At 37.9% G+C, this 20,609-nt stretch overlaps 1 protein-coding gene across 1 annotated transcript; it reads left to right on the top strand.

Annotated features, from left to right (window-relative positions):
• Positions 1-236: 236 nt before the first annotated feature.
• Positions 237-20,006, top strand: LOC107567040 (serine/threonine-protein kinase tousled-like 2). Its single transcript, XM_016252634.1, has 21 exons — positions 237-843; positions 1,744-1,826; positions 3,672-3,743; positions 5,925-5,991; positions 6,126-6,169; positions 6,291-6,389; positions 7,567-7,674; positions 7,767-7,859; positions 8,308-8,418; positions 8,585-8,721; positions 10,382-10,534; positions 10,621-10,687; positions 10,782-10,879; positions 11,026-11,107; positions 11,353-11,444; positions 11,984-12,073; positions 12,276-12,445; positions 12,567-12,702; positions 12,866-12,977; positions 13,090-13,197; positions 18,536-20,006. The coding sequence occupies exons 2-21, from the start codon at positions 1,746-1,748 to the stop codon at positions 18,707-18,709; spliced, it is 2,094 nt and encodes a 697-aa protein (XP_016108120.1). The 5' UTR covers positions 237-843; positions 1,744-1,745; the 3' UTR covers positions 18,710-20,006.
• Positions 20,007-20,609: the final 603 nt, after the last annotated feature.

Below are 20,609 nucleotides of genomic sequence, written 5' to 3'. Positions count from 1 at the left end.
TTATTTCATAATATTTGACTGCAAAAGCTGGGCAAAAAGCTTATCCACAGTATAGTTGGCAATATTTGATTGAATAAAGCTTCATGTGCACTGCTTTAAACCCTATAATAAAAACACAGAAAAAAATATTGAATTGACTTCCTTTCATTGATAAGTGTTTGCAAGTGGAAATGGGCGTGGTTGAAAGGTAGAAATGTCTTGCACAATCTCACGAGAAAATATGAGATTTAATTGACCGATTATTGTTTACATTGCAAAAAATGAGAACCGAATCGATTCTGATTTCGCTAATCTGATTTGGAAAATAATTTTTTCATCTACATCGACTAATCTTTGTAAAAGGAGATTTTAGGTTGGAACGGAATTTAAAGAGCCGATTTATCATTCCAGGACTTGATCCCGGTTCGGTGCTGCTGACCCAGAGCTGCGAAGACAAACAAGAGAAACAAAATATCTCGAAACAAGACAGCAGTTAACTAACTTCGAAGCGAACCGCGTCATTTTGGATAGGAAATCGTTAGGTGCGGATCTGCAGCGAGCTACCACATGCCTCAGATCTGGTAGAAAATAGATATCGCAGAAGGCCAACGGAGAAAGGCGGGTTCGGGAGATCAAGGCCTCGGAGGTCTCGCAGTCCTCGGACTACGGTTGGACGCGGAGCTGGCGTCCCCTAGCAACACAGTAGGCACCGAGCGCAGGCGAGGGTCGGGGATTGGGCTGGAGCCTAGCGTTGAGATGTCGGGCTGAGACGGGAAGGGCGAGACGGGAGACCAGAGGAGGAGAACGGTCGAGGAAAGAGATCAAATAAAACGGCAAAAGGGAGAAAAGACAGCGATAAAACAGGTACAAAGACAAATGTGGCAGTTTAAGGAGGCCAGCAGAAGAATTTGCAGGGCAGTGTAGAAACGACAGACAATAGAAGCAAAACCCAGGGGTAAAGAGATACTGAGACGGTATTTAGACGCAGTTTCGTTTGTTTTGATCCTTTGCGAACCTTTCGTCCTTTAAAACGTTGTTTCTTCCGATTTTCTGTAAGTTATCCGTTATTTTAGTCAATCGCATACATCTAATGATGGAGCCAGAATGATAACTTATTAACCAGGCCAGTTGATCATGTAATTCTGAAATAATATACAATATGCTGGAATAAGTGATTACATATTCCATTGAATTAAGCGTTTAAATCATGTTGGTCGTGCAACGGATGAGATTTAACTAACATAAATCGGTGGTTGCTCTAACGTTGTATAGTTTGGTTGGTTGGTTGGTTGGTTAGTTAGGAAGTATATAGAGTTGTTCAGGTAACATTGTGCATGTATGTTTTTTTTCTTTCTCCTCCGCCACTTTCTCAGGTCATGTTAACCATAGCGTATGGTTTTGCACTGATTGCAGTTGTTTTCTGGTCAAAAACCAGGCTGATTGATTAGAAATCAATATTTCTTTGTTAAATGCACTGGAGATCACGTGTTGCATGTGGTTTGACATGAATTGATCTGTGAAGGTCTTGCATGATCATGGTGTTTTTCTCGTAGGTTATCTATAGGATATGGCTTCAGGTGGGAGTGAGTTAATGACTGAATAATTGGTGGTAGGGAGGCTGAGTCATGAATCTCAGAATGCCCTGGAAAACATATATTGGGGACACATGGCTCAACATGTCACGCACATTACTGTCCCATCAATCTGTCAGCGTCACTATGGCTACATAATGTCATGCTCACTCACTTTTCCTCTCTCTCACAGCCATGATGGAGGAATTGCACAGCTTGGATCCTCGCAGGCAGGAGCTTCTGGAGGCCCGTTTCACAGGAGTCGGAGTTGCCAAGGTCTGTCTTGTCCCAAAATGATATATTTCTGCCTCCATTTCTATTTGTTTATGATAATCAGTCATTCCTGCACATACATTCTCGCATTAGACCTCATCCATTGGTATGTCATCTTCACGCATTTGTGTGTTTGTCTAGGCCCTGGGCCTGTCAGCTTTCATGCATTAAGTTACATGTTAAGTTAATTTTTTCCTCCTGCTTTTGCCCAGTTGTCTGAATCAACCTGTTGTTTCTGTCATTTTCCACAAAAGCTCATGCTTGTCATTACAATTAGTCTAAGAAGGACAGCTTTTTGGACAAAAAGAAGAGGAGATTTAGCTGCAGGGTTAAGGTAGTGTTCCATATAATGATGCAGCGAAATACATTTTTCATGGAAAGATTGCAAACAGAATTAAATTTTATCATTTATCAAAAAAACAAAACAAAACCGTAAATACAATTTCAGTAGTTATATTTATGTTGAATAATTAGGTTGGCAATTGAATTGGGTGTACTTTTCTCAGCCGGTAAATTAATGACTACAAAAAAATGCAAAACGGTTCTTTGGCAACAAGCCTCCACTTGGTATTTCATCCAAAAATGTACACCATTTTTGGTCACTGTAAAGTGCATCCACACAGCTAACAAGTTTACCTGTTGTAGCTTATCCACAATGTGTGCACGAAATAGACACACGTAATTGTAGTAACGCGTCATTAGCTACATTTCAATGCACCCAAACAATCTGTTAGTAATCGGATTGATGGCTCAGTCAGATTGAAAAGCCTTAATGTAAACACCTCAATCAATGTGATTTGAGATTGATGAAGTTTCGATTGATTGAAATGGGTGGTGTAGACCTGAAATAATCTTTGTTTACATACTACTTTTTACTTCTTACTGTACAAATACGCATGTGTTTTTTTAACGACTTATGAACTGGTCAGTGGAGGAGACTGAATATTTGCTTAAAAAACATGACATTTGTCAGCTTTCCTTTTAGGCATTTAATCAAGGTGAAAATGATAATTATACTCTCAGTAGGTAAGCAGCACGGGGGCGTTTATCGCTGTGTTATTGGATTGTTGTGGGTTTTAACCTGACCTGACCAGAATGACCAGCATCTGTCACTCTTTCTCTCTGAATCTCATTGCATGTTTAGCTCAGAGCAGGAAGGCTTTCTTTACACAAGCGTATTTGAGTTACCAAAGACTCATTAATAACATGCATATAAAACTGAGATGATGATTCAAAAACTGTTCTGCGCACATGTGTAACCTTTTCTCTCAGAACTAGAGCTACATTTGTTGGTGTTTTTTGTTAATTTCTTCACCCAGACCATGAAACCCTTTTCAGTTTTAGATAATTAATTCACCTCTAGGTCAACATACAAAGAGGAGAGAATTAGGAAGGAATTAGTGTTTGAAATCGGAAGGAGAGACTGACAGACATCACATTGATTGGAGAAAGTTGCAATCTGTGATTTTTTTTTTTTTTTTTTTTGTGCTGATTGTAGGTGAAAATCCATTTGCTAAAAGCAGTGGCTAAAATTAAATGATAAAAGGTTATTTCCAAATCTATTTCCAAAGTTAACCGATTTAATTGGATATCGAAACTTACTAAAAAAGCTAAATTAAAAAGAAATGATTTAGAATGACATGCACAAGTGAATAGTTCAAGATGTATTGCATGTGTTTATTGCATATTATTTATCTGTTTACTGCTTCATACACAAAAAACTGTAATAACAACAACAAAATGGCTTTTATGCACCTCAGTTTTATTTTCACAGAACTGAAGACCACTAGCACTGATCTGTCCTTCAGGAAATGCAAATCCTGTTATCTGTTGTCTTCCTCTCTGCAGGGTTCTGGACACAACGAGTCGTCTAACCAGAGCTTATGTAGCGTGGGCTCCCTCAGTGACAAAGAGCTGGAGGTTAGTACACATCTGAAGCTCAAACGGTTGTTCAGTCACTAAAGTATCTCTGTTTCTGTCTAGAGTAGGTGATGCACTTGTTGGCACCATTTTTATTTATTTCACCCAATGATATCACCCAAGGTGTCTGGTTGGAAAGTCTTGTTTTTTTTTGTTGTTTTTTTCCACTTCTGGATTTAGTTGCTCCTTTCTTTAATATTTGGCATCTGGATGCTGTTAATCAGTGAAATGCACATCTGTAATTGTTTACTTGTGTTTCAGTCAGACAAAGGTTACGTTTGTAATTTCTGGCCTGATAGTGTCAACAGATGAAATTTCTGAAGAATGACCCTGTCTGCCATTGGTCTGCCAAACAGACAGTACGGCATGAAGGTCAAACAGAAAGAACCACAGCATTTACATTTTTCCTGTTTATAGATTACTGTATTTTTAACGTAAAGTAATACATTGATTATTGTCCACTTTAGAGTGGTAGCATGTAATGTCAGTAAGCAAGACTAAAGGCTTCTTTACTCCCAAGAACAATATAGGCCCTATCTATAATACAATAACTTTAATAATGTCCACATCAGCAGATGATAACATTCTGTTCATACTAATCGCGTGCTGCAGTTATGATATCTGTTCCAGCTCTTTAAAGCCCAGCTCACACTGTGTGATTTTGGCCACGATTTCGTCGCCTGAGACAAAATGTAAAATTCCTAGGCTAAAATCTATAGTCTTTGATCGCTGGTTTGACATGTTCACCGACAGCCGATTAATGGCCGTTGCGATCAGATTTGACCTCCGACAAAATTCTAGAAGTGTCAGAAGATTTGCTGCAGTCTTGCAGTGACTTCTCCTATGGCGAACATCAAACTGTCTTAATTTTTCAAGACAAGTCATGATCAGAATTAATGGTAGAGATTTATTCTAACTGCTATAAACTTCATGTGATATGTTGCCTTTGCTATGATAAGCACCGGTTGTGCCGATGTTTTCATGGATGTGTGTAGTGCTGCTTACACTATTATTTTTAAATACACCACTTTTGCCGCCATTAATATACTTTTCATGATAGCCAACATTTCAGCCCCACCTGTAATGCAGCTCACAGTCACTGAACGTGTATGGGTTGATAATGTAAAACTCTGGACAAGTTTTCTTGCGTGCACCCGTTTTTAACGCGTCTTGACTGTGAAACAGTCTGACATTAATGACAACTGTGATCCCACAGTGTGACATGATCATCATGTTCGTACAGTCTGATAAGCAACAATCGTAAAGGACTATTCAAAATTGCACGGTGTATGCCTGGCTTAAGTTAGATGAATTCTGATTGGCTGTCAATATATTTTATCCTCAAAATATTCTTACAGTCTTGTTTCTCTGTCTTTATCATTATAGCTGTGATGTGGACTTACTATTCTCATTAGGGTGACCATACTGGCCATTTTTACGGGACACGTCCTTGCCAGAATTTCTATATTGCTTAAAATATCCAGGTTTTGGCTGTTTGCACTGTGCAGAGCAGACGGCTCCTTATGCTTTCGAATCGCTCTTGCAGTACTTTGGTGTCATACAATGATCGGTGCGCAGCGACGATTCAAGTCGAGCGAAGAAACAAATACGTGCGCATATTTGCATCGCTTTGTATCTCACCTTCTCATGCGCCACGATTGGTCGATTATGTACAATACCTGCATGTTATTGGTCAAACTACTTTGGATGTTTTGGGCAATATAAAAATCCTGTCCAAGGCGTGTCCCATATAAATGGCACATATGGCCACCCTAGTTCCCATAGAATTAGATTATTAAAACAGTATAGATATTGTCCTTGGAGTAAATGGCAATTATGAAAAGTCCTTTTATTTTTATTTTTTAGACCTGATGAAATAAAAAAGAATATGAAGAACAATAAACCATGTTGTTCAAAAACAGCATTACCAGACATCGCAAACTAAATCAGGTGCAGTTTATTTAAAACGGGCAGACATGCAGAGTTTGTTTGTGTCTCTGCAGTCTTTGGATGTTGTTGTCCAGTCTTTCAGGTTGTATGAGCTCGTATTTCAATGGAAACTTCTGGAATGAATGGGGTTGTGGAATGAGGTGATGTCATGAATTCTTGCATTTGCCTGGCAGCTTACAAACTCTCTCTCTCTCTCTCTCTTTCTATCCCTCCCTCTCTCTTCCTACTCAGACCCCAGAGAAGAAATCTAATGACCAGAGAACACGTAAAAGGAAAGGAGACCCTTTTGACAACCAGGGTGAGTTTGAGTAACACTGTGGTGTAAATGATGCTGAATGCACTGGTTCTCAGCAGGTGTATGGTACGTCTTGTAGAGTGTTGTTTCTCATAATGACTATGGCTCAGATTTTTTTCTTTTATTTTTTACCCTAGGCAAAGGAGGAGGGAGAGGACATAAAATTAGTGATTATTTTGAGGTAGGTGCATGTAGTTCATTCATTCTGTTATTAGAATCCATCTGATCCCCATTCAGGGTTAAATTTTGTTTTCAAGTGCATTTTTTCTGATTTAACTTCTTAGTCATTTGTTTGTGTGTAGTTTGCAGGGGGTAGTGGTACTGGTACCAGTCCGGCTCGTGGCATTCCTCCAGTGGCACGGTCCTCTCCACAGCACTCTCTCTCAAACCCTCCTGCTGCTGTGAGTCTCTTTCTTACTGCCAAATCTCCTCTTGTTGATATGACTATTAAAGGGATAGTTCACCCAAATATGAGAATTGTCATATACTCACCGTCATGTTCCAAACTCGTCAGACCGAAGTTAATCATCTATACACAAATTAAAATATTTTTAATGAAACCTGAGGTTTCTGTCCCTCCATTGAAAGTCCAAGTAACCAAAACTTAGAAGATCCAGAAATGTCATAAAGGCATTAAATTAATTCATGTAACAAGTGGCTTAATCAAGCTCTTGAAAAGAGATATGATCGCTTTATATGAAGAACAGATTTTATTCACATGTTAGCACATGTACATAGTGCATCACATAAAGTAAATGCAGAAACATGTAGTGAACGTGCGTCATGCGCTAGAACAATTCTCATTGATTCTCATACATCACACACATGTATTCACCAGATGTGATGAATTAACAGTGATCTGTGTCGATCATTGTTTCGATGTAAATTAAAAAAAACTAAATTATATCTGTTCATCAGAGCAATCATTTCACTTGGATTGAATATCTCGTTTCATATGGATTTGTTTTACAACACATTTGTGAAGGTTATCTGGACTTTCCATGTAGAGACAGAAAATTCTCAGGTTTCATGAATATTTAAGTTTGTGTTTTAAAGATTAAGTCTCATGGGGGTGAGTAAATGATGACAGAATTTTCATTTTTGGGTGAACTATCTCTTGATCGATGTTATGTAATTTCCGCTATATATATACATATACAGTGCAATGTTCAACTTGTTCTGTGCAACTTGCAATTGGGCAGTAAAAACAGCACTGTGAATGATGTTCCACAGCAATGAAAACTAAAGATAATAAAAATAAAAAAAATGAAATAATAAGGATGATCAGAGGTGAGGGATGCATGTAGTGTGCATTGTATATTGCTGATGCTTAGATGACAAGTGATTGCTGTAGCTGTGTATAAGCAGTTCAGTACAAGCATTATAATCATAGGAGTTATAATTATATTTGAGATAATTTACTGTTGCAGTAGAAGTAATCATTGTTATAATAAAACATGATTATAGAGTAGCAGTGCAGAGGACCGGCAGAAGTGCAAAGTGGCGCTCTTATTAACAGTGACCTTTTTGGTTGCATTTTGTGTTGATGGAAATGTGTTTTTGGTTTTGATTTGACAGGTGCAGCAAGAAAGCCCCTCCTCCATTAGCTCTGTAAACGCAGACCACTCCCACTCCTCCTGTTCCCACAAGCCAGCTTCTACACACACTCAGCACCGAGCCACACAGGTAACGCACTACAAAAAACACACTCGCAGTCTCGCAACTTTGCAGACACTTTCAGATGCTCACTTTGACATCCACTTTCATTTGCTCCTCAGTCTGAGTTAACAATGGAGAAGTTGGCAGCGCTGGAGAGCAGTAAGAGCTCGGATCTGGAGAAGAAAGAAGGACGTATCGACGACCTGCTTAGGGTACGCCTTTGTTCAGACACACCATTAATGTTAAAATCTTGAGATTTTGCAAACCCTTTTTGAGAATGGAGCCTGTGATATTTGCACTTCTGATCAAAAGTTCAAGTAAACACAATTCTTTTGAACTTTCTATTTAATAAAGCATCCTGAAAAAAAATGTATCACTGTTTCCATAAAAAAATATTAAGCAGCACAGCTGTTTTCAGTATTTATAATAATCAGACCTGTTTCACCAAATCAACATATTAGAATGCTTTCTGAAGGATCATGTGACACTGAAGACTAGAGACTTTATCATAAGAGACTTTGTTCATAAACATAAGAAAAATTAATGACCCCTATTATTTGATGCCCAGCATTGTGACTTTCACTTATCAAATGTTTTACATGTTTTACTGCTGAGAACAGTGTGTTACAGTGTTTATGTTGGTGTTTTTGTGTGCTGCAGGTAAACTGTGACCTGCGCAGACAGATCGATGAGCAGCAGAAGATGCTGGAACGATGTAAAGAACGACTCAATAAATGTGTGACCATGAGTAAGAAACTGCTAATTGAAAAGGTAAATGTATGTTCAGAGTATATGCAGTGGTAAATGTGTGGTGGTGTGTATGTACGTTTATGTTTTTATAATGATGATGGATGTGTAGTTTTATCCAGTTTGAACAGTGTATTGCATGTGCATTGTATCGTTTTCTATAATTGCTGAATTGTGGGTATGTTTTCAGTCCAAGCAGGAGAAGATTGCATGCAGAGAAAAGAGCATGCAGGACCGGCTACGTCTGGGCCATTTCACCACCGTACGGCACGGAGCCTCATTTACCGAGCAGTGGACAGATGGCTACGCCTTTCAGAATCTAGTCAAGTTCGTGAGCTGCACATCCACACTCTCAAACTTCAGAGCCTAGTCAAATGTCGCATGCACACACACACACACTTAACGCGCGCTGACAGAATATGGTTTCACTCAGTTTCACTCCACACACGTGCTTGTGGAGAGCTAGCCATAAAAGACTCATTCAAGACTGTGTTCAGCTCTGATGATGAATGAATGTGCTGCTTTCAGGATCTTGCTGGGTGCACACATGTGCTCAGACCTTTCAGATCCTTCTAACGTGAACTTGGTATACACAAGATTTATTCTGTCACTTTTACAGTTTTTATGGAAAACATAGGTACATTTTTGTTGTATTTTAACTTGTTCTTCACTGTGAGAATAGCAGGGGAAGCTGACATGGCGTTAAAGCTCTAACAAACAACTTGGTAAACACTGTCCTTTTAAAACCAGGTGTTTACACCGGAAGGTGAAAGCACTCCACTTAAACCAAAATGCACACACTTGAGACAAACCTAAAAACCTACCAGCACTTGCTCTGCTGCTGGCAAACAGTCAATTGGAATGAGCAAATTACCTCAGGGCTACCTTAAGTACTATCTGGATTTAACTCTACATAATCTACATGTCTAATAAGTATGTCTAGTCCACCGACAAGTCCTCCAGGAGACGGATAAAGGTTGCATTCACAATCAGAAATGTGTGATTTTTATCAGAATCATAGAAACGGTTGCACCGTGTCTACACCAGACGCGACAGAATGTCTGTCTACACTGGACACAACAAAGCGACCGTTAAAAATCATCTGAACTTTGTCAGCATGTCGAAAATAGACCGAGGCATCAGTTTGCTGTCGGGGATTTGTTGTGTCGTGCCGCTCCGCATCCAGTGTAGACACTACAACATCACTGATTATAATAGGTTCTATTGTATTTTGTTGCACCGCTTGCATCCAGTGTAGACACAATGTTACTGTCAGCTAAAAAAATTTCCCCATTTTTTTTCCTAGATTAAAAAAAACAAACAAAAAACATTTAATTGCAATATACTTGAATGTTCAAATAAAAATAGTCATAGAAATGTTAGGTAAAATTATAAACAATTTTAAATGTTTGTTTTTAAACTTATTCATAGTATGTAGCATTTTTATATTGTGTATTTATAATTTATTTATAATTTTTTTTCTTTTGGTCAAACAGTCTTTAAGATATTTGTATTATCTGTGGTGTTTATCAGACAACACCAACAGCAGTACAAAGACAAGATAGCTTGTTCCGGATTCTTCCTCTGCTATTTTCTTTCACTTAGCAAAATACTCTCTTTAGGAGGACCACCAAGTCATAGTTTTATGTAACAGCAGTGGCAGCTCTGGGCATGAACAAAAGCATGAATCTTATTAGTTGGCCAGTGATGGAAAAGAGATTGGAACCCTGTGGCATTTAGGGCATGTGAATGTTAGTCAGTCTGCACTGACACAGTAACAGCCATTCATTCCAATTGAAATGTTTAATTTACCAGACATTTAACTTTGTGTGAACAGGCCTTTATTGGTATATGAAAATATTTTGAAGTATTTAATAAACAAACAGAGAATGTGTAGAACATTTTGAATGACAGTACTTTGAAACAATGCGGAAAGAAAATTAGGAAACGTGTTATAAAATAAAAATGACTTTGTCCTTTTGTATAGACAACAAGAGAGAGTCAATGGGCAGAGAGAAGACATAGAAAGGCAGAGGAAACTGCTGATGAAGAAGAAACCGCCCAACGCCAGTCAGACCCCTCCTCCCAACCTAGAACCCAACAAACGCAAGAGCAAGAGCAACGGCGCCGAGAACGAGATGTAAGTTCTTCTGGCAAGTCAGGCTTTGAGTAGTTTAGGAATTCAACTTCATTGGATTTTGTCCTAATTTGTTTATGTCCGCACAGGTTATCTTTAGCAGAATACCATGAGCAAGAAGAAATCTTCAAACTGAGACTCGGACACCTGAAAAAGGTATTCATATTGTCACATTCGTGTGGTCAAATTTGTGTTGTCATGGAAACGGGTCTTAATATTTTGGTGTTATGTGTGTCTGTGTGTGTGGCAGGAGGAAGCAGAGATTCAAGTGGAGCTGGAACGGTTGGAGCGTGTGCGTAATCTTCACATCCGAGAGCTCAAAAGAATCCACAATGAAGATAACTCCCAGTATGCACTTTCAAAGTTTATTGTGCCACACTTGTGCCTTTTTTGGTTTTAGTACAGAGTTTATTTTTAGAGATTTTTATTTTAGTTTATTTAAAAATATCTGTGGTAGATTTAAATGATTGTGCGATTGTCTCTCCGATTGTCAGGTTTAAAGATCATCCCACGCTAAATGACCGTTACTTGCTCTTGCATCTGCTGGGCAGAGGAGGCTTCAGTGAGGTCTACAAGGTAACAGATCTGTGATTGGAAAGAGTGTATGTTTTCATTTAGGGATGTACAAATCGAGATATTTTAATAATCAAGTAGCCTGTGGGTTGACTGGAAGACCTGTACAATCATGGGACGTATTCTTTGTTTCAAAAACAGCTGGCGGGAGTGAAATAAAATGAAAATAGAAAGTCGTCTTCACTAATCGACTAGTCAACCATTCTGGCATGTGGTTAGTTTAATTCTGATCTTTTCTGTTTCTCCAGGCCTTTGATTTGACGGAGCAGAGGTACGTGGCTGTGAAGATTCACCAGCTTAATAAGAACTGGAGAGATGAGAAGAAAGAGAACTATCACAAGTGAGCACAAACACCTTTTCCAGCCTTGTTTCTTAAAGAACATGCATGTTTCAATTCAACATTAGGTGCCAAGTTTGCTTGTTTTCCCAGAATGCATTATCCTTCCTGAACCAGCCTGTGGAAATCGGGGCCTCATTCATAAAGATGAGCTTAGAATCATCCTTATTGTAAACGTACATCAGTTTTCAAAATATTCCTATTAACAGTTTATAAAACATCTAAATGATGTAATTGTGATGGAGAACTTGCTTATTTGCGCATATAATTTACCTTTAAATTTCAATAAACAATGTTGGATTAATTTCTGGTATATATGTGCGCAAAAAGTTTGTAGGCATGCATTTTCACATCGGTTTTTGCTGTTATAAATCCTGATTTGTTCCACACCTTTTATACATGAGGCCTCTGATTTTTGGGTTTGACTATAGATTGAAAGTAACTAGGGGGAAAGTTACATGATTGTCGATGCATAGTTTATTCTGTGCTATTTATTGGACTGTTTGTTGAATGAAGATGGTTGGTCATGAAATGTTTCCTAGGCATGCCTGTCGAGAATATAGGATCCATAAAGAGCTGGACCATCCTAGAATAGTCAAACTGTATGACTACTTCTCCCTGGATACCGACTCGTGAGTAAACTTGCTCTTATTGAAATGTGAACAATTTACAAATGATTGTCTCTAATTTGAAGCCTATTTCAAGCCTGTAGTCTTTTTAATTGGAAAGTATTGCAATCAACATATTTGTTTGGTGCAGTTTTGTTTCCCATTACTTCACTCCTTAAAAGTGGAGGGACGAAAGAGGGCATGTTTTATGTGGGATTGTTTCTAGATTCTGCACTGTTCTGGAGTACTGTGAGGGGAACGATCTGGATTTCTATCTGAAGCAGCACAAGTTAATGTCAGAGAAAGAGGCCCGATCCATCATAATGCAGGTCGTCAATGCCCTCAAGTACTTAAATGAGATCCGCCCGCCAATCATCCATTACGACCTCAAACCAGGTATGACATGCACAGACCTCTCAACTCTTCTGTACTGGGCCAAGCATGAGAATTGGCTCCGTTTGAATGAAGAAGGGGTGCAAGACGAGACTGTTGAACACTGATTCTTGTGTTTGTCTAGGCAACATCCTGCTGGTGAATGGCACGGCATGTGGAGAAATAAAAATCACAGACTTTGGGCTGTCCAAGATCATGGACGACGACAACTACGGGGTGGACGGCATGGAGCTGACATCACAGGGGGCGGGGACATACTGGTGAGGGGTCTGTTACCGTTACAGGATTTGTACATTTCTTGAATTTTATCAAATAAACTCTAATCTCCTTCAACACAAAATTGACTCTTGTTTTACAGAAGTGTTATGTAATTTATGGTCTGAAAGTCTGGATATGCAAAACCCTTGCCTTGTTGTGCTCCAGGTATCTTCCCCCAGAATGCTTTGTGGTTGGAAAAGAGCCACCTAAGATCTCCAACAAAGTGGATGTTTGGTCCGTTGGGGTCATCTTTTACCAGTGCCTCTATGGAAAGAAGGTAAAATACACACATGCACGCGTACATTTTCTAACACTGGCTGTGTTGTCACTGTCTGCTGAGATCTTAGTGCTTTCTTTTCTCATCTTTTTACTCTTTCTTCACCACACAGCCGTTCGGTCATAATCAATCCCAGCAGGACATCCTCCAGGAGAACACTATTCTCAAAGCCACAGAGGTGCAGTTTCCTCCCAAACCAGGAGTCTCACCTGAGGCTAAGGTACTTCTTCAGACAGTTCACTGTTTTTCTTTCATGGTGAGATCCCAGAGCGCAAACGGGTTACGGGGCTCCCATCACTCCTTTTTACATTGCCACATGAGTAAATCTCTAGAATATTTTGGGTTCATTTTTTTTCTCTCTTCCACATTTGACTATACACTATTTAAAAAATCTGTGACATTGACGGTAAAATACCGGCAGCTGTGGTTGCCAGAACTTCACCTTCAGAAAAAAAGTGGTTGCAACATTTTAGGTTTTACTGACTTAAATTCACAATAAAAAAAGGTTTTCATGAACTGATGGTAATATAACAACCTATTGAAGTACTAATATATTTTTTGTACCATTGTAATAGACTGACTACCACCAAAAACAGGTGATTATGAGAAAGTCACGTAATGAACCAAAGCAGTACCGTTTCTAGGCATAGGCATGCTAGGCGGTCGCCTAGGGCACCACCACCTGGAGGGGGCGCCAATGAGCACATGTACTGGCGCTACATTTTAGCAGGGTTGTGATAAAGATTGCCGCCTCCACTGGATCCCCCTACATTATCGGGCTACAGTACTGTAAATCTGATGATGCCTGTATGCCATTTGATCAGAGCGCTGTCAATTGCTGCCTCTGATTGTTGCATGCAAAGTTTGCATTTGGAGCGCTCAACAATGCCATTAGGTCAATGGGCTCTGTCAGTGCTTTTTTTTTTGCCATGCAATAAAGCTAAGTTCAAAGGCCAATTTAAAATATTGGTCCAGTAAAAAGTGCACAAAATCAGTATATTTTTTTTTAGGCAGTATTTGTGGCAGTCGAGAAATCATGTTGTGAAATTTTCCAAAAGGTGTGCGTTTTTGTGCCAATGCATTGTTAAAGGTTCAGTGTGTCGTTTAATATTCCCATATAAAACTTTAACAGCCAATTAAAAAATATTGGTGTAGTAAAATTCACTAATTCACAAGATAAATACATACTTTATTAAACCGCATTGTCGAATTTATCGCATTCTTACGGAAGTGTCAAAATGCTGAATCAATGAATTTGCTTCCAACAGCGCCCAATGGGAGCATAGAGGGTAGCATGCCATGTTATTTAAAGGAGAAGTTCACGCTTCAAAGAGTAACAAAGGAATAAGTAGCTGAATTCTGATTACTTTTATGCAGAGGTGCAGTTTCCTCCCAAACCAGGAGTCTCACCTGAGGCTAAGGTACTTCTTCAGACAGTTCACTGTTTTTCTTTCATGGTGAGATCCCAGAGCGCAAACGGGTTACGGGGCTCCCATCACTCCTTTTTACATTGCCACATGAGTAAATCTCTAGAATATTTTGGGTTCATTTTTTTTCTCTCTTCCACATTTGACTATACACTATTTAAAAAATCTGTGACATTGACGGTAAAATACCGGCAGCTGTGGTTGCCAGAACTTCACCTTCAGAAAAAAAGTGGTTGCAACATTTTAGGTTTTACTGACTTAAATTCACAATAAAAAAAGGTTTTCATGAACTGATGGTAATATAACAACCTATTGAAGTACTAATATATTTTTTGTACCATTGTAATAGACTGACTACCACCAAAAACAGGTGATTATGAGAAAGTCACGTAATGAACCAAAGCAGTACCGTTTCTAGGCATAGGCATGCTAGGCGGTCGCCTAGGGCACCACCACCTGGAGGGGGCGCCAATGAGCACATGTACTGGCGCTACATTTTAGCAGGGTTGTGATAAAGATTGCCGCCTCCACTGGATCCCCCTACATTATCGGGCTACAGTACTGTAAATCTGATGATGCCTGTATGCCATTTGATCAGAGCGCTGTCAATTGCTGCCTCTGATTGTTGCATGCAAAGTTTGCATTTGGAGCGCTCAACAATGCCATTAGGTCAATGGGCTCTGTCAGTGCTTTTTTTTTTGCCATGCAATAAAGCTAAGTTCAAAGGCCAATTTAAAATATTGGTCCAGTAAAAAGTGCACAAAATCAGTATATTTTTTTTAGGCAGTATTTGTGGCAGTCGAGAAATCATGTTGTGAAATTTTCCAAAAGGTGTGCGTTTTTGTGCCAATGCATTGTTAAAGGTTCAGTGTGTCGTTTAATATTCCCATATAAAACTTTAACAGCCAATTAAAAAATATTGGTGTAGTAAAATTCACTAATTCACAAGATAAATACATACTTTATTAAACCGCATTGTCGAATTTATCGCATTCTTACGGAAGTGTCAAAATGCTGAATCAATGAATTTGCTTCCAACAGCGCCCAATGGGAGCATAGAGGGTAGCATGCCATGTTATTTAAAGGAGAAGTTCACGCTTCAAAGAGTAACAAAGGAATAAGTAGCTGAATTCTGATTACTTTTATGCCACTGATAAAGCTTTTATATGTAGTTTGGGGTAACAAAGGGTTTATAGGTTTGACTGAAATAATAATGTAATAACTGACACAACAACAACAAAACAATTGAACAAAAACAGATAAAGACAAAAAGTAGCCATTGATAATATCTAAACATGTAATAAAATTAATTTATGTGTGATGACAATTTCTTAGCAACTAGGGATTGTTACATAACACTATACAGGCATCCAGTGGCTATAATGGTATTGCAGATAATAAATTGTGCACATTTTTTATCTTAACAGTCAATTTACAAATAATGTGTTCAGATTTGTGGAACTCCCAATGCTCTCCACAAATTAGTGTCATTACTATGACAACCAATTTGAATGTGACAAGAAAATACAAAATTTGTTTGGAAATGTATCAATGTTGTTATTTAAGATTTGAGTGTTTACATAATCAGTTTTATTTTATTTTGTGTGTAATGTTAAATGATGTTATTTTATGAGTGGTGGTGGGTGGGGGGGGGATGGGGGTGTTCGCCTAGGGCGTCAAAATGGCTAGACAGCAGCTTTTCCACAAGCTGAGGTGGGAAATACTTTATAGCTCGAAGGTGCAGAGTGTCATTCACACAAACACTAAACACCATCATGGTAACATGCATGGCACTAAAATAACGCAATAAATATTAATTTATCATTAGATGTAAGATAAACCCCTAATGAACAGTACACTACTGATAAGAAAAAGTCAGAAGTTATTTCAATGAAAAACATCAAATATGATGTGTCTTGCAGGGAATTCTGGGAGTGTCAGCTTACGGTTTTTCACTGTAAATTATACAATGACTTTCTTTTTCACTTCCAAAAATTGTAATTTAAACAGTATTTTACTGTAAAATTACATTAAATGTTATTAGTTATTCACCATATACAGTATGGAAACCTACTGTTAACAGTTAACAGGTTTTTACTGTAGCATTTTTACGGTCTTTTACTGTTAAAATCACGATCATTTTTTTTACAGTGTAAATTGTAAATCCTTTTTTTTTTTAATGGACATTTATTCATTGTAATAGTAACATTTTAGTTACACTACCAGGCAGATGTTTGAGGTTAGTTAAAAAAAATTTTTTTGGAAATGTATCAATGTTGTTATTTAAGATTTGAGTGTTTACATAATCAGTTTTATTTTATTTTGTGTGTAATGTTAAATGATGTTATTTTATGAGTGGTGGTGGGTGGGGGGGGGATGGGGGTGTTCGCCTAGGGCGTCAAAATGGCTAGACAGCAGCTTTTCCACAAGCTGAGGTGGGAAATACTTTATAGCTCGAAGGTGCAGAGTGTCATTCACACAAACACTAAACACCATCATGGTAACATGCATGGCACTAAAATAACGCAATAAATATTAATTTATCATTAGATGTAAGATAAACCCCTAATGAACAGTACACTACTGATAAGAAAAAGTCAGAAGTTATTTCAATGAAAAACATCAAATATGATGTGTCTTGCAGGGAATTCTGGGAGTGTCAGCTTACGGTTTTTCACTGTAAATTATACAATGACTTTCTTTTTCACTTCCAAAAATTGTAATTTAAACAGTATTTTACTGTAAAATTACATTAAATGTTATTAGTTATTCACCATATACAGTATGGAAACCTACTGTTAACAGTTAACAGGTTTTTACTGTAGCATTTTTACGGTCTTTTACTGTTAAAATCACGATCATTTTTTTTACAGTGTAAATTGTAAATCCTTTTTTTTTTTAATGGACATTTATTCATTGTAATAGTAACATTTTAGTTACACTACCAGGCAGATGTTTGAGGTTAGTTATATATATATATATATATATATATATATATATATAAGAAATTAATGCTTTTATTTACCGAGGATGTATTAAATTGATCAAAAGTTGTGACATTTGTTACAAAATTTCTATTTGAGATAAATGCTGTTCTATTTTTCACCAAATAATTCAGAAAAAAAAATGTATCACTGTTTCCACAAAAATGTTAAACAGCACAACTGTTTTTGACATTGATGATAAGAAATGTTTCTTGAGTGCCAAATCAGCATATTGGAAAGGTTTGTGAAAGGATCATGTGACACTTAAGACTGGAGAGATGACTGCTGAAAAAATTCAGCTTTGCCCTCACAGGAATAAATTATATTTTTATAAAATTGAACTTGAAATCAGTGATTTAAAATTATAATAATATTTCACAGTATTACGGTTTCTACTGTATTTGTGTATATTATTGTAGCCTTGGTGTGCATAAGAGACTACTTAAAAAAAACAACAACAAAAAAACAACAAAAAAAACCCTTTCCAGCCCCAGACTTTTGCACGTGTGGGCATCTCTGCATGGATAGTTTAATAAAAACCTCCCAGTACCATGTTGTTTCATGTTTAATTCATTTATTATTATTATTTTATTATAAGGTAGTCATAAATGCTGCTTGCTTTTGACTTTAAACCATTTTCAGGAAAAGTAAATGTCAGAGTAATAACTAGGGCTGCAGCTGATTTTAATTATCGGTCAATTATTTCAATTATTATATCAAATGTAATTGCGTTTATGCTAATTGTAAAAAAAAAAAAATGCAAGTCTTACTCTGTGTTTTCCTGTGTTCTGTTGCTGTTTGTCCCATGTTAACCTTTTACCAAGCAGCTTTTTCAACACTAAATGCTGTGCTCACTTTAGTGGCAGAGGAAATGTTATTGGATTCTGTCATTAATGTGGTTTTGTGTTGCTAGGAGTCTTGTCATAATAATGACTATTCACTTAGTGAGTCAGATTGGCTAATATTTGCTCATGGAACAATAATGTTTATTGTCTGCCTCCTTTAATATAAAACCTAGGTTCTGTATGATTTTTAGATTAATCGCACAAACCTGCCTTCACCTAAACTACTTCCACACATGGCTGTTGATGCTTTTCTACTGGAACATAAACTGAACGCTTTCTAATTAGTTTCTTGTCCACTTCAGGCCTTCATTCGCAGATGTTTGGTGTACCGTAAGGAGGATCGCATCGATGTTCACCAGCTGGCCAGTGATCCCTACCTCCTCCCGCACATACGCAAGTCAGTGGCCACCACCGGTAACTCCAGCACGGCCGTCGCCTCCACCTCCAGCTCCTCCAACAGCAGCGCCTCAAATTGAGAGCCCAGCCCATCCTCGCGAGTTTGGACCGGAGCAGGCGGTGTGGGGCATTGGCATTTTGCCCCGCCCTTCTCTGCAGTGCACTGGAAGGGGTCTCATACCCCTTACCTGCCGAGCAAGGGAGCAGGAGGAAAGGGTAAGAGAGGGTTGGAGACAAAACGCATCTCCCTCCACCCTTCTTCCTCTCCCAGGCATCTGGAGGCTTGATTTGTTTAGTTTTATTTTCTTTTTTGGATGGGAGGGGACTAAAAAGCACCCCACGAGCGAGCCAGAGCGAGAGGGTGCGTTACCTGTGAGAAGGACCGAACTGCTCAGACCGGTGGAAGAGACTGGTATATGCCCTGCACCCCACAACACACAAACACATGCGCACACACACACACATATAAACACACAGTTATAACGAGGTCAGCTTGATTTTTCTTATATGGGACAAGCCCGCTCATACTAATGTGCATTCAAGTGTACAATATTCCTAAAGATCTGGAGACACTTCCTGCTAACACAAAGCCCGTCCCGACCCATCTTCTCTCTCTCTCCTCTATCGTTTTTTGCCTCTGGAACGGATCTATGAACTTTTGGAAGCAATACTGTCAGTGGGTTCATTTCGACAATAGTTAACCCTAGTTTAAACGCCTTTTTGAACTGCTGTCAGATCACATAATAATTGCTGAGGCCAAATCGGCATCAGGACCTCTAGGTTAGCTGATCTTCTATGCTGGGAATCAGATGTTTGTACTGTGTGAGAGATGTAATGGACAGGTCTAGCCCTGACGTTTGTCTCTGGAGGTGTTTGTCTTTATGTCCTGTTCACTTTCACCCCTATTCTATGACCAAAGCTGAGCTCTACCAGTATGTGGTGCTGTTTGACTTGAGTGTTCTTATTTAATTTTTTCTTTCTGTTTTTGTTCTTTTTGCTTTATGCTGTTATGAAAATATGTTTTTAGGAAGCATATTCTTTTAGATTTAGCGACACTAACTGATCCCCCCCACCCGTCCCCCAAGTATGTTCTTGTTTCTCATCGTGTCTTTGGACAGAATCTAACGTTGAAAAATGAGATGAAGTTAGATTTTATTTTTCATTGATTGATTAAAAGTCTTGTGCCTCACATAGAAACACACAGACACAAATGCGTTCAAAAATTACACACAGTCATATATGTTAAGGTCTGGTGATACGGCTGATTGCCTGATCCTGTTTTACTGTTTGTGGGAAAGAACTCTCTCGAGGGGACAGAGCTAGTTCAGGGGTACAGGGCAGAACTTGGAGCGATCATTAAATACTATTGGTTATTAATACATTGTGTCGTCTGCTTTATTTGTCTTGCATATGGCTTGATGTTTACAGATACTGTCTAAAAATATTTGAATTGGACATTTTTACTGAATTATAAAAATAAAGTGAAATAGAAATATTTACTAATAAAATGGACAAAACGTTAAAATATAAAAAGCTAGTTCAAAATATTAATAAATACTATAGTAGTATATAAATAATACTGTAAAATAAAATACAGCTGAGAAACCTAACATTTAGAAATTATGAATTTAAGTAAGCTGAAATACTAGAATTATTAGATTATATTATTATTAAATGGAATCATTATTAAAAAATAACAAGGCTAAATAGAACTATTATATTTATATAAATATATATATATGCACACGTGTGTATATGTATGTGTATATATATTTAAATGACAAAAGCATAATTAAATTATAATTTTTTTTTATTCAAAATATTACTATGTAAATTATACTGAAATAACATTGCACTGGATCAGATGTTTTCATTACACTTAATAGGAGGTATTTGGCATTGGTACATTTTTGTTTTTGAGTTAGAATGATCATTCTATCAAAATAAGCCATTATAGTCGTGTATTTTAGTAAATTTATT

The sequence above is a fragment of the Sinocyclocheilus grahami genome, unplaced genomic scaffold (assembly GCF_001515645.1).
Source record: "Sinocyclocheilus grahami isolate Dianchi unplaced genomic scaffold, SAMN03320097.WGS_v1.1 scaffold27.1, whole genome shotgun sequence".
Classification (NCBI taxonomy): Eukaryota; Metazoa; Chordata; class Actinopteri; order Cypriniformes; family Cyprinidae; genus Sinocyclocheilus; species Sinocyclocheilus grahami.
Note: the sequence above shows the minus strand (reverse complement) of the source record. Positions and strands in the feature narration are given on the sequence as shown.